The sequence below is a fragment of the Xenopus tropicalis genome, chromosome 4, assembly GCF_000004195.4.
Source record: "Xenopus tropicalis strain Nigerian chromosome 4, UCB_Xtro_10.0, whole genome shotgun sequence".
NCBI lineage: Eukaryota > Metazoa > Chordata > Amphibia > Anura > Pipidae > Xenopus > Xenopus tropicalis.
The window spans coordinates 22,568,866-22,594,663 of record NC_030680.2 but is presented as its reverse complement, the minus strand read 5'-3'; the positions used below and the strand labels follow the sequence as shown (position 1 = coordinate 22,594,663).

At 42.7% G+C, this 25,798-nt stretch overlaps 1 protein-coding gene across 1 annotated transcript; it reads left to right on the top strand.

The window, feature by feature from the left end:
- Positions 1-4,091: 4,091 nt before the first annotated feature.
- On the top strand, positions 4,092-25,082 carry LOC100489387 (anoctamin-9-like). The gene is made up of 21 exons (XM_031900747.1): positions 4,092-4,271; positions 5,511-5,644; positions 5,898-5,956; positions 7,883-7,941; positions 8,031-8,116; positions 9,033-9,167; positions 13,420-13,516; positions 13,634-13,694; positions 15,030-15,112; positions 15,248-15,352; positions 16,047-16,211; positions 17,280-17,316; positions 18,215-18,326; positions 19,761-19,918; positions 20,052-20,204; positions 20,469-20,616; positions 21,126-21,233; positions 22,424-22,517; positions 22,627-22,739; positions 24,669-24,746; positions 24,883-25,082. The coding sequence occupies exons 1-21, from the start codon at positions 4,092-4,094 to the stop codon at positions 24,908-24,910; spliced, it is 2,193 nt and encodes a 730-aa protein (XP_031756607.1). The 3' UTR covers positions 24,911-25,082.
- The last annotated feature ends 716 nt before the right edge of the window (positions 25,083-25,798 follow it).

Here is a 25,798-nt window from a genome sequence, read left to right as displayed (position 1 = left end):
GGTAATATACGCAGGTAATATACCCAGGTACTATATGCAGGTACTATACACAGGTACTATACGCAGGTACTATACACAGGTACTATATGCAGGTACTATACTCAGGTACTATATGCAGGTACTATACTCAGGTACTATACCCAGGTAATATACACAGGTACTATACGCAGGTACTATACACAGGTACTATACACAGGTACTATACACAGGTACTATACACAGGTACTATACGCAGGTACTATACGCAGGTACTATATACAGGAACTATACACAGGTACTATATGCAGGTACTATATGCAGGTACTATACACAGATACTATATGCAGGTACTATACACAGGTACTATACGCAGGTACTATACGCAGGTACTATATACAGGAACTATACACAGGTACTATACACAGGTACTATATGCAGGTACTATACACAGGTACTATATGCAGGTACTATACACAGGTACTACAGTGGAGGAAATAATTATTTGACCCCTCACTGATTTTGTAAGTTCTTATTGTGGATTCTCCAATCAGAGCACAGCTTTCTTGACAGACAGTAAAATTGACCAATCAAGGCACAGATGCAGAGAGGGCTGGGAGATATTGCAAGCTGAAGGCAGTGCAGAAATGAAGACTGAAAAGAAGAATCTTTACCTGAGAACCAACTCTCAACATTTGCTGCAGATTTCATCCCACTCCAACAGGTACTATACCCAGGTACTATACGCAGGCACTATACACAGGTACTATACCCAGGTACTATATGCAGGTACTATACACGGGTACTATACCCAGGTACTATACGCAGGTACTATACGCAGGTACTATACTCAGGTACTATACTCAGGTACTATACTCAGGTACTATACTCAGGTACTATACGCAGGTACTATACGCAGGTACTATACGCAGGTACTATACGCAGGTACTATACGCAGGTACTATACACAGGTACTATACGCAGGTACTATATACAGGAACTATACGCAGGTACTATATACAGGAACTATACGCAGGTACTATATGCAGGTACTATACTCGGGTACTATATGCAGGTACTATACTCGGGTACTATACGCGGGTACTATACGCAGGTACTATACACGGGTACTATACTCAGGTACTATACGCAGGTACTATACACAGGTACTATACACGGGTACTATACCCAGGTATTATACCCAGGTAATATACACAGGTACTATACCCAGGTAATATACGCAGGTAATATACCCAGGTACTATACGCAGGTACTATACACAGGTACTATACGCAGGTAATATACGCAGGTACTATACGCAGGTACTATACGCAGGTACTATACGCAGGTACTATACGCAGGTACTATACGCAGGTACTATACGCAGGTACTATACGCAGGTACTATACGCAGGTACTATACACAGGTACTATACACAGGTACTATATACAGGAACTATACGCAGGTACTATACGCAGGTACTATATACAGGAACTATACACAGGTACTATATGCAGGTACTATACACAGGTACTATATGCAGGTACTATACACAGGTACTACAGTGGAGGAAATAATTATTTGACCCCTCACTGATTTTGTAAGTTTGTCCAATGACAAAGAAATGAAAAGTCTCAGAACAGTATCATTTCAATGGTAGGTTTATTTTAACAGTGGCAGATAGCACATCAAAAGGAAAATCGAAAAAATAACTTTAAATAAAAGATAGCAACTGATTTGCATTTCATTGAGTGAAATAAGTTTTTGAACCCCTACCAACCATTAAGAGTTCTGGCTCCCACAGAGTGGTTAGACACTTCTACTCAATTAGTCAACCTCATTAAGGACACCTGTCTTAACTAGTCACCTGTATAAAAGACACCTGTCCACAGAATCAATCAATCAAGCAGACTCCAAACTCTCCAACATGGGAAAGACCAAAGAGCTGTCCAAGGATGTCAGAGACAAAATTGTAGACCTGCACAAGGCTGGAATGGGCTACAAAACCATTAGCAAGAAGCTGGGAGAGAAGGTGACAACTGTTGGTGCGATTGTTCGAAAATGGAAGGAGCACAAAATGACCATCAATCCACCTCGCTCTGGATGTAGTTGGTTGGGTCTGGTCATACCAAAAACCAACTGCAGAATCGCGAGGCAAACTCGAAGGCAAACTCGAAGAACTGGAATAAGCTGAGGTCAAAACCTGAGATCAATATATGGGACTAGAAATGAGGGACCAACAGAAGGAATCTGTCGAGGTCACTGGACCCTGCAGAGGAGCTTGTAGAGTGGAAGGAGCACAAAATGGCACTTTCATTGGTAAATGACTCCTCATATCTCTTACCCTTCAATAGCTGATGATGAATAGACGCTATCAAGTTTTGACCCATCGTTTAAGAGGTTATTAGCAGATATATAAGAGCTCAAGAGGCAGAGAAAGGATGTAAAATTAATCCGTGCCCCCTACTTCTCTAAAGGAGATAAAAACTAACTACAGATGCAAGAGAATTCACCAATGAGAATCTTGTTTCCATCCTATCAATCAACACCAGAAGGGAGACCATACTGCTCTAGTAGATTTGTGATAGATGTAAGCTTCCAGCTCCAGATCCATTCCTTTGCATTGTAATGAAACTGCTGATCTTGGAGAACTGGGACATTAATCAATATTGTTTAATGGATACAAACCTGATACCGTTGCACTATTGGGCCCCATCATAACATGTTACATATGTTGGGATTTGTAGCCCAGCAACAGCTATGTAAGAGTCAATCAGCAACAGCATTTAGATCCCCTTTATGTTACCAAAAAAAAAAAAATAAGTGTATTCTATTAGTCTGCCCATGGCAATAGTACAAAGCTTTATATCTGTTTCCTTTAGAAACACACCAAACTAACAATGATATTTGTTTTGTACAAGCATGAATGGCCGGGACACACCTGTGGTTCTAGGATCTACCTTCCACCCACACAGTTTCCTTTCCTTATGGAACTAGCCACACACAGTTTCTGTTAGCACCAAGCCACATGCATGTTCCTGTAGTGTTGGGATATAAGTAGTCTAGACTAGACATAATACTATACATGGCAGACCCTGTAGAAATGAATGTCAGTAGCTCCTGATCTAGGCCAGAAGTAGGGGTAGGCAGGGGGTAGATGGGGGGGGGGGTTGCTGTATATCTAGGCCCATCTTGTGCTGGGGAATTCCTTTTATACCCTGAACAGACACAGTGATCTAGATTTGGGGCCCAGGAAAAGTTGGGATTTCCTGTGGAGTTGGTAGAGTTTGCCATGGTATGGGGGGAGTATTTGTATGTAATGCCATATGTCATATTGGAAGATGGTCTAATTATTTTTATATTTGGGGCTTCATTCTACTTAGCTGGCAGATAGTGGGGTAATAACCTGCCCTGACAGCTACATATGGCCATATGTGCAAATTTAGGCTGATACGATCTTTGGCTCTCAGGTCAATTATTTAATATTAGAGGCCCCTGCAGGTCTGTTGGGAGAGCAGCACATAAATACATGGATGCAGTCCTTTTCTAATGGGATTTTCAAAACTGCCGATAGATACAGTATGTGCACACTTTTGGGTCAGATATCTGTCAGGCAGGCCATCTAGAAGGGCAGAGAAGCAGCTGACTAGGTCAGAAGGAATGGAATTGGCATCTTAAATCTGCCCCTGTACGGCCAGCTTAAGTAGGAAGGGATTGCATGATTTCTTATGGTAGCTCTGCCCTGCTGCCTCCATTTCTGCCTTTACCCCAAATCATGTACAAGATCATTAAACAACTGTAAATGAATTTTCTAGGAAAGCAGAGAAATTAAATTAGAGCCCTATAAATGGTAATTTATTTAATTATATTACATTTCCGACTTTTCACATCCCACTGCATTTGTGCCATCGCTGAATCAAAATCTGGGACATTTTTGGTTTATCCCCAATCAGCACACAAAAGTCAGGCCCAAACACACAGGGGCGCCCCCTTAAAGCCCCCTAAATATGCCTGCTTTCCAGTGAGCTCCATCTCTGCTCTAATCAGAAACAAATATATTGCAGATGATGGTAGAAAGACCTGTATATAAGGCTTTTGTTTGCTTTGTGGGCGTCATGTGTTTGAGAGCTTTGCTGCTTGGTCTCTCGGTCTGTGTTAATAATCCTACTATTTCTTTCCAGGACATAAATTGGGACTACGTGCTGGTCTGCAAACCCACATCCACTGACAGCCCTGAAGAACAGAAGAGACAACATTACATTTCTGTTCTACTTAAGAAAGGCTTTAAGACCAAGGTCAGAAGAGTTCTCTCATGGGAAGCCTTTCCCTGGGCATAGACTGAAAGTGCAGTGCAAGTCCCTGCATTGTAACCGCTGGGCACTCTTTACTGTGCACCTTGCTCCACACTTGGTGGGGATGTACCATAAACTTACAGGCACATATTAGTCCTAGCTTTTAGTGCCCTCTGTTCATTGGTGGAATTACATTGGGCCTTTTCAGGCAGTTTTCTGAGGCCAATAGTTAAAAGGGGGTCTAGCATCATTATAGGGGGCAGGACTGCAGTGGGTCCGGGTGGAACAGGAAGGTCAGGGGCAGAGCCTGGCACAAGGACCTACCTCAGACTAATGGCATTGCTAGCATAAAGTGAACCTATGAAAGAAATGTATTCTTCCTGTGTAGCGCTGTCCATCTCCAACTGGAGACCAATGGGGCAAAGAATTTTTATGGCCCTCAGCCTGACAAGTACATGCAGTAGCACTTAAAGTGGCCATACATGGGCCGATTGCATTGGCCGATATCAGTCCCTTGGACTGATTCAGCAGCTTATCGGCCCATGTAGGGGCAGGAACGAGGGGCATGCCCAACCGATATCTGGCCTGAAATTGGTCAGATATTGATTGGGCAGGTTAAAAGATTTAGTCGGATCGGGAACCGCATTGGATCTTTGCGGTCCCCGAACCGATTGCCCCATTGCCACCATTAAAGTTTGTCCCAGGGCCAAACGATCGAATTAGCCTACATTTTCCCCGATATCGCCCACCCGTAGGTGGGGATATCGGGAGAAGATCCGCTCGCTTGGCGAGGATCTTCATGTGTATGGGCATGCCAATCACATAGGGGCAAACTTTGGAGTGTTTGTCCTGTGTCGCTGCCCAAATGTTACTTGGAGGGGTTTCAGATAGACTTTTACTTTATATATCATCACATCAGCATTTCATTATATTTTTTACTGTTTTCCTTAAGGTCAAAATGGTGCCATGGTAATAATTTGCATGGGGCACATAATGGGTTTCCTTTCCCTTAAAATGGTGGCTCTCATAATTGGTGGTTTCAGTCCCCCACCCCATGGATCCCTATGTGGAACTAACATGGTTGTATATTTTATGTGGGGTTACATATCAGTTACACCCCTAACCCCCTAATATTCCTGGAGTATCAGCAGCACTTGAAATGCTTCTATTATGGAACAACAAGGCCGACATCATCTCTCTTTTGGATCTAACAACATTTCTTTCTTTTACCTTGTTCCACAGAAAGTCCGGGATGGAAAGGTAACGTTTTATGGTGTCCGGGCCCCTACAGATATCTTCCACAAATATGTCCGGCTACTGCATAACCCAGATAAGGGCCACACATCCATTGAAAGCCCAGTTTCTCCAACAAGCAGGTGAGTCTAACGGCCATTTTACAAGTTCGGTTCCGCTAATAATATCCACTTTTGCGGTGAGCCCCACAGAATCACAGAGATAAATGTAACGGTCAAATGATTTGGACACAACAGGTCCAGTTGTATTTACTTTTATTAAAGAAATGAAAAACATTATCCGCCAAGTGTCAATTTTACACATGAAGTTTTGTGGCTGATATTATGTTTGAAGGGTATGCAGACTATTAATATCTCGCCTCTTTATAATTTACAGGATTCGAATTGTACATTTCATTCTTCACAATACTGCCATTCTATTCAGAGGAAAGGAAGGTACTGTAGCCAACACATTATATGATTATGGTTGTGTCTGATAACTCTGATTTACTAATGGTCAAATTATTACTGAATGCAAAAGTTTTCTATTAGATCAAATACTGTCACCTCCACAAATAACCTGATAATATATGAACGTAAGTACGACTGCAAAGCCCTAAAGTGGGCATAGAGCTGTGAATACATTGATGCTATATACAAAGGCACTCGTACATACATGCTCCTTAGCAAGTTACAGCAAGCTGCAAGGTGCAGGGTCAGACTGGGCAGGTAGGGCACAAGGAAAAATCCCGGTGGGCCCCACCAGCCCAGAACCTGCAGTTAACCCTCTCCCAACACACCTAAGTATGCGGGGGCCGTGGGTGTGTGGGAACCATGGCAGGGGTCCCTTGGGGGGTTCAGGGGGCCCGGCACACCTAGTCCGACCCTGCCAAAGTACCAGCTGAGTCTCTGCTGATAAACTGTGCACAACACCACACATGAGCACATGGGAACCCTGGAATTAACAGCAGCTCTACGGTTTCTTCAGTAGGTTGTGTCCATAGCCACATTGGAATTGCAGCAAATGACTCAGACACTTATTATTGAAGCAATATGCCAGAACGGAATGCACTTGCGCACAGTTGCAGTGAGAAAAATGTGCTCTGCAAACTAGATACCTGCTGGAATTCTGGGGAGAATGCTGCATTGTGGGTAATGCTAATGCAAGTGCAGTGTGCAGAAGCAACAACAGATGCAAAGTTATTGCTCAAAATCCACCATAAATGTGTGCCTACAATTGACATATTTCGTATCCTGAGCTTAATGTACCAAACTAAAGGTTCAGCATCTCTATAACAATAATGATCCAGGCCTTCAAAGTGGTCACAGTGGGTCACCATCTTGGATTCTGTTATGAGTGTCAGTGGCACTGCACGTGCTTAGTGCGCTCTGGGCAGCTGTTGGGAAGCTAAGCATAGGGGTTGCAAAAAAAGAGTTTCTCGTGGTACAGGAGCTGAGGCTACAGGGCTGATTGTTATAATCTGATGCTAATTGCAGTTGTTTCAGAGTTGCCATTTACTGAAAATCTAAATTATTTACAAATTAGCCGTATATAGTGATATTTATATTCTATATATACAGTGAGTCAGTCCCTAAGCTCAGGTAAATGACAGTAGCACAGAGCAAATACTGGGAATCAGCAGAAAAGAAGACAGGGGCTACTGGGGGCATCTTGGGGGCACAGATCTGCCCTGGTAATGGGCCGGGGTTGCCTTGGGCTGGTACAGAAGCCCAAAACATAACATTTAGAATTTCTACCCTACTTTGTAAATATGGTTCATATGGTGTGAGTCGTGTAGAAGATTCAAACCGCAACGGGTGCCCTAAGGCTGATGCCACACGTGGCATTTTTACGCTGCATATTTTCTCAGTCTAAAAACACCGCACAAGCCACATAGCCCCTGACTGTGGCGTTTTTCAGCCTAGTACTGGTGACGTAGCAAATCCCGTTTCCATGGTGTTAATAGTGCAAAATAGTACAAAAACTCAGCGTATTTCCGCTAGGTCTGGCAGCTGCCTTTGTGTATACATAGGAATAGCTTATACTGGCGTATTTCAGCAAACGCTTGAAAAATTGTGCTAAGGCGTTTTCTAGCGTATTTACGCATTGTGTGGTTTGCCTCGAGTCTTTTCAAGTTATTTCTATGGATGATGATATCGGGCGTTTTTCAGCCGCCGAGAGAATTAGAAAATACGCTGCGTAAAAACGCCACGTGTGGCATCAGCCTAAAAGATGTTCTTCCCAGGGCACCTGTGTGTCTGCTCACCCTGACAGCTGTGTGTTTCTGAACAGCATTTTAATTGACACTTCGCTGTTGCATTAGTAACTAAGCCTTTTTTTAATCCTTTCCTTTCATTATGTGTTTTTATCCTTTTCCATAGAAAAACTGCAGGACCTTATCAAAACGCAAGTTTTCGAGGCAGCATTTCCTTTGCACACAGTGAGTTTAAATACACATTAGTGCAATTATTGTGTAACAGTGATACTAGTAATGGACTTTAACCTGTAATGTTCTTCCCTTCTGCTCAGCGCAAAGATCAAACCAGAGAGGGACTCAAAAAGAAATGGGCAAGGTGGCGAGACATCATTTATGTTCAGCCCATAGAGGAAATCAGGTGAGGGCCACAGGGGCGGAGCTTATGGCAATGCTCTAGGACAGGCATGTCCAATTGTCCAATGACACAAGGGAGCAAATTAAAGTTTGAGATACTCAGTTAGGGCTGCTTAATTTCTAATCAGGCTACCATGATACTGGAGAATATCATCCTATATATAAGGGCTACACCCTTCTATAGTCACTTTTTATCTACCTCAGGGGGGAACCTATGAATGAAGCTATGAAGTGGTGGGTCACTTTCAAGTTAAATTATAGTTTGTGATAGAATGGCAAATTCTCAGCAACTTTTCAGTTGGTCTTCATTTTTTTTTTAATTCTTTAATTATTTTCCTTCATCTTATGGTTCTTTCAAGCTTTCATATGGGGGTCTGTGATGCCCGGCAGCCAAAAACTATTGCCAATTTCATTGGTATTGTCATTTTTTACTTCTTATTTTTCTATTCAGTCCCTCTCCTTTTCATAGTCCAGTCTCTCATTCAAACCACTGCCTGGTTGCTAGGGTAATTTGGACCCTAGCAACCAGATACCTGCTGAAATTCCAAATTGGAAACCTGCCGAACAAAAAAAACCTAAATACTTTAGAAACCACAATTAATAAAAAATGAAGGCCAATTGCAAATTGTCTCAGAATATCACTCTCTACATCATGCTAAAAGTGAACAATCCCTTTAGATGAAATTTATCATTCAATAAGCTGGTAAGTGTCGCCTTGTTTTATTGGGTGTTTATTATGCCATTAGATGTTTTTTTTCTGCCCAGGTCTGGGATAGGAAACACATATTGTAGCAAGTTTGGTTTTGATCTTATGATTCTGATCAGTTATAGGTAGTGCCCTTTATCATTTTGGGTGCAGACGACTGCATTTTATTTGCCTGACTGTAACTGTATTTTCTCTCCACTATATGATAATGCAGGGCGTATTATGGGGAGAAAGTGGCGCTGTATTTTGCCTGGCTCGGCTGGTACACCATCATGCTACTCTACGCTGCTGTGGTCGGACTCATTGTTTTCTTTTATGGATTTGTACATTTTGACAACAGCCAGATAAGGTATGCCATTCCATGTACCAATACAGTACCAATACGGCACCAATACAGTACCAATGCAGTACCAATACAGTATTAATGCAGTACCAATGCAGTACCAATACAGTACCAATACAGTACTAATACAGTACTAATACAGTACCAATACAGTACCAATACCGTACCAATACCGCATATACATATATGTATTTATTGTATTTATTTATTATATCACTTGCCTGTGTGTAATTTTGTATTCTGTAAGACTGTACAGCGCTGCGTACCCTTGTGGCGCTTTATAAATAAAGTTATACATACATACATACATACAATGCAGCACCAATACAGTACTAATACAGTACCAATACGGTACCAATACAGTACCAATACAGTACCAATACAGTACCAATACAGTACCAATACAGTACCAATACGGTACTAATACTGTACCAATGCAGTACCAATACAGCACCAATACGGTACTAATACAGTACCAATACAGTACCAATACGGTACGGGGCAGGGACCTCCTTCCTACTGTGTCTCATACCACATGGCACTTATATATATACATATATGTATTTATTGTATTTATTTATTATATCACTTGCCTGTGTGTAATTTTGTATTCTGTAAGACTGTACAGCGCTGCGTACCCTTGTGGCGCTTTATAAATAAAGTTATACATACATACATACATACAATGCAGCACCAATACAGTACTAATACAGTACCAATACGGTACCAATACAGTACCAATACGGCACCAATACAGTAACAATACGGCACCAATACAGTACCAATACGGCACCAATACAGTACCAATACGGCACCAATACAGTACCAATACGGCACCAATACAGTACCAATACGGCACCAATACAGTACCAATACGGCACCAATACAGTACCAATACGGCACCAATACAGTACCAATACAGTACCAATACGGCACCAATATGGTACCAATACAGTACCAATACGGCACCAATACGGCACCAATACAGTACACATGGCTTATTGCCTGTGCAGATGGTGCTACATTATTGGGGCCACTCATATTGATGTGTGGATGCTGAAAGGCAGTAAATAAGCCCCCAAAACCATAATGCTAATAACCTTCAGGTTGACCCCCCTTTCCATTACTGACAGGCTTACAGGTTGGGAACTGCTGAGATATTCACATTAACTGTACAAGCCGGTACCTGCCTGGCATAGCAGCAATAGCAGCACATACATCCTACTCTTGTTCCTCTAACACCACCATTCTATCTCTTGCTCATCTCTATCGCTGTTACATGGCTGCTGAACCTCTGTCTTTTCTATACAGCCAATATCTGTTCAATCAATATCTATGTCTTTCTATTAGATCTTTTTACATAGTATTTCTCTCTATTTCTGTTTTTTTCACCCTATGTATTGAGAAGGGCCCTTGTTAAGGTGCCAATACACGGGCCGATTCTAGCTACCGGTATGGGTCCCTTAGACCGATTCGGCAGCTGATCGGCCCATGTATGGGCACTAACGATGGGCCTGTCCAACTGACATCTGGCCTGAAATCGGGCAGATCTCGATCGGGCAGGTTAGAAAATTAGTTGGATTGGGGACCGCATCGGCTCGTTGATGCAGTCCCCGAACTGACGGACACCTATACTCGTTGTTCTAATGCAATCTTTTGGCACATTGGCCAAACGACCAAATTAGTTTGATTGATATCGCCCTCCCATAGTTGGGGATATTGGGAGAAGATCCGCTTGCTTGGTGACCTCGCCAAGCGAGCAGATCTTAGAAGTGCCGGATCTCTAATCCGGGTGCCCCGAGGCCACCCCCATTCTGCGCCCCCCTAACCCCCCCTGTGTGCATGCACAAACACTATACAACCCCCCCACGAGCATGCATGTGCTCCCATATGGAGCAGTGGGGAGAGGTCCCAATTGCTCTGTATGGGAGCAAAATTTTGCTGCGGCGGGGTGGCATGCCACCCCTAAGTTTGTGCCGCCCTAGGCTTGGGCCTTTGTGGCCTCGCCACAAATTCGGGCCTGGATCTTAGCGTGTATGGCCACCTTTAGTTCTGTAGAGTGAATAAACTGACACACACACAAGTAAAAATAAATATATAGAGATATTTTGATACTTAGCACTGATCGCTGAGGGACCCAGTCCACATAAACAATGGCTCAGCAGCAATTCCAACAAAACCAGACACCATGGCACTTTGAAGTCCAGGTTGAAGTCAAAGTGCCTCCCCCCAAACCCAGCTTTATATATGTTTACCTCCAAAAAGAATACAAGAAAAGTATACTTCTTATCAGCTAGCACACTATATATGGTAAAATACAGCATTATTGAGTTTATCTTAGCAGCTAGCATACTACAGGTATACTGTCTATAGCAAAAAGCAGGTGTAACACTTGTTTGGCTTAATAGTGGTATTATTACCAGGCTAGTTTGGACTTAGAGCATGTGTTACATGCAACCCCCTTTCCCAGGATGGGCCTCCGCTATATGGGAGCTATGTCAGGGGCTAGATGGTGTTGTTGAACTACAACTCACACTGGTGTTGTGCTATAGGTTAAAGTAATAGGACGCCAGGAGCTCTTGCAGAATAACTGGATAGTACTTTATTATCCAAGACAAGGGTATTCAGGGTATTTCAATATACTCACTCAGATGTTACACAGATCAGCATGCAGTTATACAATTGATGTAAAGATGGATCAATAGCAGAAGTATGATGCTCCCCTGGATATCCCTTCTCATCAACAGGTTGGGCAGGTAGAACAGCAACAGAGTGATAGGTAGGAAAGCTCACCGGCATAGTCCCATGCTCTTTTGGAGGTTAGGGCAAGGCATATTTGCTAACCTATTTCCCTAGCACTTCTGTGTCCCTACAATAAGGCAATAAAGGCCTAGTAGGAAGACTACTCCTTTGCTATTATCCTTGATGGAGCAAATGGCTGCTCTTTCTATATAATTCTGTCTGAACTCACACCTCCTAGAGGGTGCTATTACATATATTACTATGCTGTCTTTTCCTCATTCACGGGGCCCTGTCCCGACTTAAATTTGGATGGAATTGTGGCTACTGGGCCGGATCTGTACCCAGGCTCAGTTGGGGCTCTGCCTAGGGCACAGCATGCAGCCAAAAGAGGAAGTCACACCCTCCTGCCAGACACTATATCAGCCTGCAGGGGGCGTGTACAACCAGGCTAAACCTATAAGGGATAGCTTTACACTGTAAACTAAGTACAGGGGCTTCTGCCCTATAACACTACAGATAAGGAAAAGTAGGGAAGTAAAGCCATAGGGAACTTAACCCTATGGGTCCCTACACAGGCATTAAACAGTCACATTCCTTGACTTGCTAAAAGCTCTAAGTGCCATCTGTACGGCGTTGTTCTGTCAAAATTTATTAGTTTAACCCCCCATGAAGGTCAAAGGTTTGGTCAGGACCCCACGTAGCTCATAAAATAAGTAAAGATACAGAAACGTATAGGTGTATCAGTCATTAAGTCACAGTTTTAAGAATACCTAGGACAGCAGACAGGGACAATTCTGGCCTCTCTGCTGCCCCGTGGATGCCTTCCTAATGCTGCCCCCCCCCCAATGCACATACGGTTTTATGCAGCAAGTCGAGAGGGAGCTGCAACGCTCGTGCAGAGAGCACAATTGCACTTTCTCCTCTTAGAATAACCAAAATGTAACCACCAGAATTTTGGCTCCAAGTGGCTTTTTGCCGCCCATGGCAACCTGTGGGGCCACGTGAGGCGAGATTTTCAGCTTGCCTCCTTGTGGCAGTGCCTCTACTGTACAATTACAACTTCTAAACATACTCAAGCTCGTTGTTTTTGACCATACTACCTGGCCCTCTGGAGACGTATGGCAAATTTCCATGGGTCAGCTGAAAGGGAGTGAGGAGGAACTGCAGCTCCTCTTCACTTCCTGCTGTTCCAGTCAATTAGACAATGCCCAAACAGTCGAACACCAGAAAAGTGGACGTAAATAGCGCCCCCACCAGCCCAAATAAATAGTGACTGCCTATGGCATCTTACAGCAGCCCCCCTGGCATTTGCCATAATCCACAGATTGCCATTCCGGGCCTGGCATCTGCTAAAGTACTATAGGATGAATGTATCTGAATGATGTTTCAGTTTCTTTCTATATCATGTTTTATATCACCCTTTTATATGTTCTCTGCGTTGCCCAATACTTGTGCAAAAGTCAACTTATGTCTCTGTGTTGGTACCAGGTTCTCATTGTATTCTCTCTGTTATTAGCCAAGAGATCTGCAGAGCCAACAACACACTCATGTGTCCTCTGTGTGATCAGAACTGCCCCTACTGGCCCCTGTCGGATACCTGTACATATGCCAAGGTGAATATACATACATTATATACATCTGTATAGATACATCAAGTATACGTATATGTCTGACCAAGCCTTATCCCTTTATTCTTATTGCCATGACTAATATGGTACCATCCTTTGCAGGTGACACATTTGTTTGACAATGAAGGCACCGTTTTCTTTGCCATGTTCATGGCCGTCTGGGGTAAGTAGATACAGATATGATATTTAATACAATAATATAGCTGTTTAATTTGCTATAAAATATTATAACTACAGAACAGAGCCAATCATCCTGAGAGTCTTATTGTGAAGACACACAGGGCTACTTAGTAGCAGCTACTTGTCACAGCTCCTAAATACCAGAAAATACCCTGCCGTAGGCAATACTGAGAATTGCCTCTGCTAAAACACATGTAGAGACAATTATCAGTAAATGATCAGCATTGTCTATTTTAGTAGCTGTGACAAGTAGCTGCTACTAGTAGCTCTGTGTGTCTTCACCCTTAGGGCTCTGGCACACGGGGAGATTAGTCGCCCGCGGCAAAACTCCCTGTTCGCGGGTGACTAATCTCCCCGAGTTGCCTTCCCCTGCCATCCCATCGGCGACAATGTAAGTCGCCGGTGGGATGGCAGATGCGGCGGGGCGATTTCGGGAAATCGCCAGAAAAGACTTGCGAGTCTTTTTCGCGATTTGCGCGAAATCGCGCCGCCGCGTCTGCCATCCCGACGGCGACTTACATGTTCGCCGGTGGGATGGCAGGGGAAGGCAACTCGGGGAGATTAGTCGCCCGCGAACAGGGAGTTTTGCCGCGGGCGACTAATCTCCCCGTGTGCCAGAGCCCTTAAGCATGTTACAAAACTTACAAGAGCAACTCCGAACTATGTTCAGCATGAACCAAATGTATAAGGATTATACAGGTATGGGACCTACAGTATTATCCTGCATGCTAGGGTTTTCCAGTTAAGGGATCTTTCTGTAATTTGGATCTCCATGCCATAACTCTACTAAAAAATAATTTAAACATAAAATAAACCCAATAGGATTGTTTTGCCTCCAATAAGGATTAATGACATCTTAGTTGGGATCATGTACAATGTGCTTATTTATGATTATAGAGAAAAAAAATTATTTGATTAAAATGTCCATAGGAGTTTGCCCCCCAGTAATTCAGAGCTTTCTGGATAATAGGTTTCCGCATAATGAATCCCAAAAGTTTTCTACCTGTTCTTAATTTAAAAGTTGACAGTTTCTTATTTTTTATTTAAAAGGGGGGAAACTTGATTATGGTTTTGTACCTACCCTTGCTCCCTCCCCTTAAAATGAGCTACGTTTAATGAGTGTTAATTAACTCTCTGTAATGAGCCTCTTTGCTGCTGCCAGTAGCATAGGGTTAAGGGATCACTATACTGGGGCTCTAACCAAGAAAGGAAATCCAATTAAATATATTTTCATGCTATCACAATGAAGATTCAATGATGGGATCAAATGATCTGCCATGATAGATAACACTGTGCCCTTGCTCTCCCTTCCCCGCAGCCACTGTTTTCCTGGAGCTGTGGAAAAGAGCGCGTGCAAATACCGTCTCCGGGTGGAACCTCTATAACTGGGACGAAGATGAGGTAATTGGGGAAATTCAGTAAACCCAAAAGCAGATTTTATAGTTCCAAACTGTAAATACAATTATTATTCTGTGGCCTAAGTAATTTATAATTTCATGTGTGTATGTTTTTGTTGTGTGTATGTTTTTTCTGTAGGAGGAGCTCGCCTTGGAGCTGATAAATGACCCAGAATGCACCATTAAGAAACATGAACATTCATACTGGCGCTTTATGGCAGTTCTTTTGGGAGCTGCAGTGGTGGTAATGTATTTCTATTTCATTTAACTGGCCCATTTCCCACATCTATATTCCTGTCCTGGGTGCAACTCACTCCCCACTGCCAATGTATGTATGTATATCTTTATTTATAAAGCGCCACTTATGTACGCAGCGCTGTACAGTAGAATAAATTAATACAAACAGGGGGTTATTAAGATAATAGATAAATACAATATTACAATATTACAATAAGCACACATAAATGCAAGATACAGTTGCAATAAGAGAAGAGTCAAAGACACAAGAGGATGGAGGTCCCTGTCCCGTGGAGCTTACAATTGAGATGCTGCCAATCTCTGCAAAGGGCAGGAGCACATTTTCAGTATTAATATCTTACTAATGAGGGATTTTTGGTAGCCCATTTTTTGGGGGAAATATTTATTTTTGCACAGTCCTACCACTTTGTGCTCCTCATCACTTCAGCTGCCCGTCCCTGGCTGATGGTTCCTTTGCAGATGACATTTTTAAACCTGCCTGATCAAAGAACTGACTAGTTGTCCATTACTTCCTTTACCCATTACAGTATATATGTCTTCTTTCCAAATTAGGGCATATGTTAGGAATAGGAAATGGCAGTGGTGATATTGTTCATGTCTCCACTGAGAAAACATGTGCCGTCAGCCTTATCTTTTTACCTTTCTGTTGTTTGACCCACTCTCTATGATTCCCATGACAGATAGCAGTTCTGATCGGTATAGCCCAGGCTCTGGTCATATATCGGGTGGTGGTGACTGTGTCCTTCATGCGCTCATCATGGGAATTCCTACGTGAACATGCCAATACCGCAGCCGTCATGTCAGGGGCAGTTCTGCATTACCTCACTATCGTCATCATGACCAAGGTATAATGTGTGTGTTTGTCTCTATCTCAAATGTTGTCGGTGTCACAGCCCAGTCAGGAATGGGAATCCATCATTGTGTGTGTTACTAAGTTGTGGCCCAAGGAATGTACGCAATAGAGCTCTCACTGCCTAACAACACATTAGCCATTTTTTAGTGTATAGTATGGTAGCTTTTATAATACAGTACATAAGAAAAAGGTGCTGGCAAGAGACATACAAATATTCTCTGTTGTACAAGATGCATTACAGTATCAGCCATCTGACTGGTAAACGTTTAACTTGACACCCAGCAAAAACTATTTGACCCAAATATAGGACCAATATCACCCCCCATCACACCTATGAAGGTTCTTACCGGCACACTCCTGTGTGGGTTCTTGAGTGGTATATCTAAAGCTGTGAAGCAGTTTCATTTGTAAAGGTGGCCATACACGCTAAGATCCGCTCGCTTGGGGAGGTTGCCAAGCAAGTGGATCTTCTCCCGAAATCCCCACTTACAGTACGGGTGGACGATATCAGGCTAATTTGGTTGTTTGTCCCTGGGGCCAAACGTTCGCATTAGAACGACGAGTATAGGCATCCGTCGGTTCAGGGACCGCATCAACGAGCCTATCTACTAATTTTTAAACCTGCCCGATCGAGATCTGACCAATTTCAGTTGGACAGGCCCGTCGTTAGTGCCCATACACGGGCAGATAAGCTGCCGAATTGGTCTAAGGAACCGATATCGGCAGCCAGAATGGGCCTGTGCATGGCCACCTTAAGTCATTTGCAATTACAGTGAAGCGTATGTGGCATCTTGCTTCCCCTCATTCACTGTCACTTCCAGAAAGAAAGTTTTGGATCTCTTTCTGTATGTGGGGCTGCCGGCACTTAGCAGCATTACATAGAGGTGGGACATGAACTACAATGGCAATCATATGCCAAACTTCCTCCTGAATGTGCAAGCCAGGGGTGTCAGGAGATGCAAGACATTGGGAGTCCATAATGATTGAACCTTTTTGAGGTGGAACTCTACTGCAAGACTTCTGTTGTATCTTACATTGCTCTCCTCTTTCCTCTTAACAGGTGAATCGGGTTATAGCCGGCTATCTGTGTAACCTGGGTAAGTTATCTGCGTTAGAGACACTTGTCAGGGTCCAGGGACTATTTCAGAGGAGATTCTGGGTATCAGTTATCAAGCTGCCATGCAGTGCAAGGAAGGAAAACAGGCAAGACTGGCACAATACACATGCCTAGGCCTTAGTGCTGGCCTTTGTGTATGAGGTATAAAGTGTGACGTTATAGGCACAAGGGACCCTTGGATGTAACAACTGCTTTTGAGTCCAGGGTTCCATTAATACTCTGTTTCCATAGCAAGTTGTTTTTGTATAACCAATAATGGCATCAAAATGTAAGGGGGCACTTTGGCCCTCCTCCCGGTAAAGTGCCACATGAGACATGGAATTAAAAAATGTTTCGAATTCCACTAATACAACTCATTGAATTCTACATGAACTTACCAGCTTTTAGATGGCAGATTTGTATATTCAAGTTTAAGTTTGCACTTAAAGGGACAGTACACACAATGAATAGGACTTTGCTGAACATAGCTTTGCCTATTGTTTTAATTAAGAAATATCTATGGTTTCTGTTATTTCTGGCACTAAACAAGATGAAGACAGTTTCACTTTAGCCCTTCCAGTTTCTACTTTAGCCCTCAGTTCCTTCCTGTATGTTTAACGGTAAATAGGGAGCTCTTGGGGGAGAAATATGGATTAGAACATGGAATATGGATTAGAACAGTCACCTACAAGTTATAAATCAAAAGCAAAGATCTGATTGGTTTCTAGGGGCAACATCACTGGTGATATTTATATCCAATCTTAGTAAACACGCTCCTTGGTACCTTGGGCAATTCCATTTCCCTCTGTAAGTAAATCAAGCTCCTACCAATAAGTCTCTTCATACTCATTAAATTAGCAGTGTTCATTACAAACCTGTCCTTCTTTATCTCTTTGCAGAGAAACCTCGAACATTCACAGAGCGAGAAAACAGTTTCACAACCAAAGTGTTCACATTTCAGTTCGTTACACATTTTTCATCTCTCTTCTACGTGGCTTTCTTTCTGGGACGGTAAGGCCCTTGCCATGTATTTATCACTATCACTTACAGCCTTATAATGAATCTGGACATTCCTGAATTGGTAAATGGCAAAATGTGGTCTATACCACATTTTTTTTGGGGGGGGGTTGGGTTTTTGGGATACTGCAAATCCATTTCCATGTGCAAAGGCAAAAAAGGCCATAATCAGCCATTTTTTTTTGCACTTGCTTATGCCGAATAGCCACAGGCCTCTGCACGCTGTTTCAGAGCACATCGGCCTATGGCTCCATTAATTAAAACAGCACTAACTGCATTGGTCAGCACTGTATTAGTGAAGGACAGGTGGGGGGATACACCCCATACATGATTTGTGAAGATAAAATTGTTGCATTTAGATTTCAGGAAGTCCAGCACTCAGTTTTCTCTAGCAGTGATCTATCCAGCCACCATCTTTAATGATACAACTCTTCGTCACTTTTCAGCTTGATTAATTGGGGTGTGCTGAAATATAATACTAGGAACTGTCACTTTCTACCCCCTTTACTCAATGAGACATTTGCTCAGGCCAAAGACAGGTGTGTTTTGTGCACAATCCATTAGTGAGCTTTAGGCACAGTTTTCCCATCATTACATAAGTTCCTTTGTCCCCCATATCTGTTTCCAGTGTAATATAATAAAGCCACTATGACACAATCATCTCTGTATGTAACATAACAACAAGATGCCTGACATAGTGCTGCATTCTCATTGGTGCATTCCACTGCATCTATAATTAGGTTTGTGTTTAATAGAATTCTCATTGGTGAATTGTTTTCCATGTATAATTACATTTTGTATCTTATAGAGAACATGGGGATGCAGTGGGACATATTTATGGTTAGGTTTAGTGCACCTTTTGGGCACTGTATAGGGCAGTGATCCCCAACCAGTGGCTCACAGCAACATGTTGCTCACCAAACCCCTTGGATGTTGCTCTCAGTGGCCTCAAAGCAGCTGCTTATTTTTGAATTCCTGACTTCGGGGCAAGTTTTGGTTCAATGAAAACAAGATTTCCTACCAAATAAAGCCCCCTGCAAGCTGATAGTGTGCATAGAGGCTGCCTAATAGCCAATCACAGCCCTTATTTGGCTCCTCCATGAACTTTTATGATGCTTGTGTTGCTCTCCAAGACTTTTTATATTTGACTGTTGCTCATGAGTAAGAAAGTTTGGGGACCCCTGGTATAGAAATAAGTGGGGCTGAACATTTTTGACTATCCTATGCTCCAGAGTAACAGGAGATAACAGGGCTTATTTAGGTAGCATAAGGCAGGGTGCAGTGTGCAAAAGAACATGCACAAACTACCATGTTCTTTTGCACTTTATACCCTGTGTTGCCCTTATGTCCTTGTATTCCAGTTGAGGAAAGTGCTGCCTGCATTCTTCAGCGGTTCTGATACGTTCTGTTCCTACTATTCACACCCTAAAGGTACTTTAGCTACAAATGGCGCCTTATGAAGGATCGGAGATGCAGGGTGCATGGGGAGGATGGATCTGAAGACTCCGCAGCAGAGTGTTGGAGGACCAACTACAGGCTGGGTGCTGTTCATGTCTTCAGCCTGTTTGATGAATTCCTTGAAATGGGTGAGGTGCACCAAAGTGTTGTATCCATTCATATTCTTCATATAACTTCTTTTCATTAATATGGCAAATATATATTGCAATTATTTTATATTGGTCTTCTGTTAACTCTACTTATTCCTCTCTTCGTCCTCAGTGATCCAGTATAGCTTTACTACAATCTTCGTGGCTGCTTTCCCTCTGGCACCGGTTCTTGCCTTTTTAAACAATGTACTAGAGATACGACTGGATGCCATCAAAATGACACGTTTGCAACGCCGTTTTGTGCCGAGAAAAGCAAATGACATAGGTAATAACTTACTTTACATTAAGCCAGTCTCAGAGGGGCCCACTTCCAAACAGAATCTGCTTCCCCTCGGTCATCACCACCAGGGCTTCTAGCCTCTTCTAGGTGCATCCCCCACTGTCAAGAAGTAGTGGTACAGTCTTCAACATAGCAGGGGGGAAAGAGAATGTATAAATGAAAAGGAAAAAAGTTAACTGGGGAGTTGACTGTTTCCAACGTGCAACTCTATTCGTACTGCTCTTACCTGTCACATTGTTCTTTTCCCAGGTATCTGGCTGCAGGTTCTGGAGGCAGTTGGGGTTCTTGCTGTCATTACCAATGGTTTGGTCATTGCTGTCACATCTGACTTCATCCCCAGGCTCATATACCTCTATGTTTATGGACCTTGTGCCAATGGAAACACAGAAGGAATAAAGTAAGGCATCTAAGATGGAATCCAATAAAAATCAGTGAGGGTCATATATAAAGTTTGCGCAGAGACAATGGTTGTTTTGGCTCGGGGTTTCCCCTAAACCCTTATGTTTGCACTGCTGTGTCCGTCTTTCCTTTTTTATTTTGCTAATTTCGTGAAATAAAAATCACGCACAAAACTTCACAAATGATATTGTGGTTTGTCTGAGCAGGGCCTCTTTGCGTGTTTATTGTGCCCAATTATAGCGCCAGTTTTCACAAATAAGTTTGCAGTTTGTGAAATCAATTTAGCCCTGCACCATGTAAATATATATATTTACACAGGCAGGGCAAATATGTACACTGTGTGAATAATTCTGCACTGTGCCAATTGTATAGATGACCCCCTGGTGGTGGAGCGAGAGAGAACAGATATATAACAATAACAATAGGCAGCGCAGTTACCGCTCATACACAATATTAGGGGGTAGGTGTAGGGATTAATCTGTTATGTGTTCTCTTTCTCCGCCTCAGCTGTCTTTCGGGATACGTTGATTCCAGTTTGTCTGTATTCTACACAAAAGATTTTGAGGATCTGACGCAGGTCTCGCGGTCTCTGTACACGAATGTGACAGAGTGCAGGTAAATGTGTGTTTGTGTTGAGCCCAAGCAGATCAGATATGTAATAACATTCATGGGGATTGGCTAGATATAGATCAGTGTCTCTGCAGACACATCTATCCTTCTGAAGTGACTTTTCTGTCATCATCGCCCTCTGGGACATATATAGAAACGTATCTGTCTTTCCCCGCTACGACTTGTACATGTACATGTATACCAGCCTGACCCTTCCTCACAAACAGCTTTCTACCTTCACTACCTGTGATGCCCACACAGTCATTCTTTGCTAAAATATTCATCCCTCTATCCTCCCACAGTGTATCTACTGAGATCCAATTAGTGCTCCTCCAAGGACAGTTATTAAGTTCTCTGATTGGGTAGGAAACTAGGCCCAAACCATTATCTTCCAATGGTCTGACAAAAATAACAGAGGGGTTAGTATTAAGTGGGTAAAACTCAATTAGGGTGATATAAGAGCTACAATGGGCCACACACACTTCTTCCTGGAAATAAGAGCCACATTGTTTGAAAGAATAGTTCAGTGTAAAAATCTGGGTAAATAGATCAACTGCCAACTGTACCAAACATCCATATTACTTATGTAACCTGTTTTATTAAGTGTTGTATTTTATTTTATTTACAGTTACAAATAAAGAAAAAAAACCTTTAAAAAAAAAAATAGATCAACTGCGCAAAATAAAATATATTTCTAATTTAGTTAGTTAGGCAAAAATGTAATCTATAGTGATATCTAACATAATGATCAGAACACAACTTCCTCCTTGTCTAAGCAAACTAACCAAGCAGTCATGTCCCATATGGTACCCCCCTCAAGACACTGATTACTGGTTACTGACTGCTAACAGCTTAGACAGCTGTAAAGGAGGAAGTAGTGTTCTGGCCATTGTGTTAGACATGTGCTCACTCCAGCCTTTATAGATAACATTTTTGCCTAACTTTCTATTTTTCCCAGTTTCATTTTTACACTGAACTATTCCTTCCAGACCTTTAGACTTGTATGGCCAAGCAGGTTTGCTCATCTTAACTAGGAGCACACGGTGACATCTTTGAGTTGTAATTACTAACCTTGAATTTATTTCCTTCTACCTTTAACAGCCCAGTTATTTGTACCTGTCTATCCTTTCCATTGACTGTTTGGACATTTGCACCCCAAACTTCCCGCTAGACTAATGTTTGCCTCCTTTCTGCAGGTACCGAGACTATCGCTCTGCAGCCGATTACAGCTTTTCAACACAGTTTTGGCACATTTTCGCTGCCAGACTTGGTTTTCTCATTGTGTTTGAGGTGAGGAATCTATGTGCAGTGTTTGTCTGTATTGCTTGTCCTTCTCTAGGATTGCGCTATAGAATAAAAGGCATTTCGTGTCCCTTAATAATGTTTTCTCTTCTATCAGCACGTGGCCGTATGTATAAAATTTGTCGCCGCCTGGTTTGTGCCAGACATCCCTCAGCGAGTGGAAAACTATAACCTTGACATGAAAAAGCAACACCTGCTGGAGGAGCTCAGGTATAAAGCACACACCTGTGTAACTTATACTCCTAATATGTCCTACTCATCCCCTCACTAGTTACATGCAGCAGCATTGCTCCATTCCACTTATACCTGGGGCAGTCTCATAGTAGCACAGTAGATGTGCCAACCATCAAATTCATCCTTTTTGACTAAGTGAAATTTAGCCTTTATTGAGGATGGGGAATAAAACCCAAGGGAAAATAATTTTAGTCCTGACTCCTGAGTGGGAAATCAGTCCCTGCATCAATTTAATTTCACTAGGGCATTTTCCCAACTTCTAAAAAGGCATCCAACCCTTATTCTAATATACAGTATCTGCCAACATAACTGCATTAGTCAGTGCTGTATCCATGGGGGGGCGGCACGTAGGTACCCCCTCTCCTGCCCCCTATCTGCCATCTAACTTGCATGTTACACAAACACACAAGTTAAGGTGGCGACACACGTGGTGATCTGACGATGTTTCGTGCGACCATCTGTCGCACGAAACATCGTCAGATCCGCCACACACCGTTCAGGGCTGAAACAGCAGATAAGGAGGTAGAAACAATAGGATTTCTACCTCCTTCTGCCGATTCAGCCCTGACGGCAGATTTTGGTCAGGCGCCTTCTATGGCGCTCGATCAAAATTTTCTAACCTGGCCAATCGGCGAGTTGACCGATTTCAGCAGCTTCCTGCGATATCGGTCGACTCGCCGACATGCCATACACGCACCGAATATCGTACAAAATGAGGTTTCGTACAATATTATCGGTGCGTGTATGGCCAGCTTTAGGGGAATGGCAGGAGGTGCCTCCTGATGCTCCTTTCTGCAATGAGTGCTGGAATTCTGATCCAGCTTTTGGTGCATAAAAAGTTCATTGATGGAATTGTTTTGTAAATAAAGGTGGCTAAACATGTGAAGATGTGGATCTTTCACCGTATGACCATCTTGATTGGATGCAGGCAGTCAGGGTGTGAAGCAAAGATGAATATCGGCCAGAAATCGGTCAGGAAGGACTATTTGAGGGTCCCATACATGGGCCAATTAGCTGCTGATATCCGCTGCTTTTATTGGTCCATGTATAGCCACCTTAACACTTGAAACCTACTAATTACCTATTACCAGTTTTTCTTGTAACCTACCTATTGCCTACTGATAGATCATAATTAGGGTTGCCACCTTTCTCCATCTGTGACTCCGGGCAGGGGGGTCACATTGTCTGCATAATGCTTTCATGGGGCAGAGAGTCCTGTCTGGTTTTCCTAATTTGGAAAACTGGGCAGATTGTTTTGACCTGCACAGTCTTTTTAAAAACCATACAGGTGGAAACCCTCAACAAAATTTATCCAACAAAACTAGTGGCATAACTAGTTGTTACTGCAGCCCACAGCAAAATTAATTTAGGGCCCTCAAAAATTGGAAAGTAGACTTTTTCTGGAGCTTGTAGCTACCAACACACGCCATCGTTAAGCTGGCCATACACGCACCGATACTATCGTATGAAACCTTGTTTTGTACGATATTCGGTGCGTGTATGGCATGTTGGCGAGTTGACCGATATCACAGGAAGCTGCTGATATCGGTCGACTCGCCGATCGGACCGGTTAAAAGATTTTGGTTGGGCGCCATAGAAGGCTCCTGACCAAAATCTGCCGTCAGGGCTGAATCGGCAGAAGGAGGTAGAAATCCTATTGTTTCTACCTCCTTATCTGCTGTTTCAGCCCTGATGGTGTGTGGCGGATCTGACGATGTCGTCAGATCGCCACGTGTGTGGCCACCTTTACCCTTAGGGCTCTGGTACACGGGGAGATTAGTCGCCCTTAGACACATTAAGTTCCCATTTCAGCCTCGATAAGTAGCTGCTTCCACCAAAAATAAAAAATCAGCACCAATGAGAGTTGTCAGTGGGGGCTAACTCTCCCCCTCCTCTATTCCACAGTATGATGCCAGAGGAAAGTGATGAATATCACAAGGAGGGCAGCCCCAATTCTTACAGGGATTTTCTTATGGACGACAGGTAAAGGCCAATCACAGACCACTCTAAGCAGGAGATAAATATTCTGTGCCTACCTGGACTGAACACCCCCCCACTCACTAGAATGTTTTACAGTTAAAAATGTCTAGACTATAACTGCATTTTTCGTTTGTTACAGAATGATAGAACGTTCTACGGAGGTGTGAGAGGACGCCTGGCTCAGAGCAATGAGATACCGTGGAACTGGGACCTTTCTATAGATGTACAAAGCCTGCTCAAAGCACAGTGCTGGCATAAGGCTGCTGGCTGGCCCCACACTTCATTATTGTTTTTTTAATTCTATTTTTTTGTAAAATAAATGGTTTTTTTTATTACAAAGCTTAAGCTTCTTCATTTTTTGGGGATTATCATGCTGAAAATGCTTATATAAAATGCATTACACAGCTGAACCCCTGTTCTAATGAACAAAAACAGCTCACTACTGACCACGAGGCCTAAATAAAATCACAAACTACTCCAATTTAAAGGAAAACTAAAACTTAATAATGTAAAATAAAGGCTAGACAGTGGCGGAAAATTTTCTCCATGTTTATATGATGAAAAGTCATGTGATTTTAATGATTCTGATTCGGTTCGGCCAGGACCATGTATTCGGCTGAATCTGAATCCTGCAGAAAAAGGCTAAATCTTGGCCCAATCCCAAACCGAATCCTGGATTTGGTGCATCCCTAGTATAATACATCCCATATGTAAAACACTGCTTAATCTAAATAAACTATTTTCATACAAATATACTTTTCTAGGGGTGTGTGCCATTGGAAATCCTAAATGAAAGAGCCACTATTTTGGGCCTGATTCACTAAAGGGCGATAAAAATTATCGCACGCTTTTTTGCGTTAAAAAACGCAAAATAATTCACCATAGTATTATCGCGTGCGAAAAATCGACATTTTCGCATGGGTTATTTCTCGCACTAGTTTTACCGCATGCGTTAATTTCTGCGCTGAAAAGAATACGATCGCATGATTCACTATAACTTTTGCGCGCTAAATATCGCATTCGGCTATGCGAAAATTAACACCTACTACAGGCAG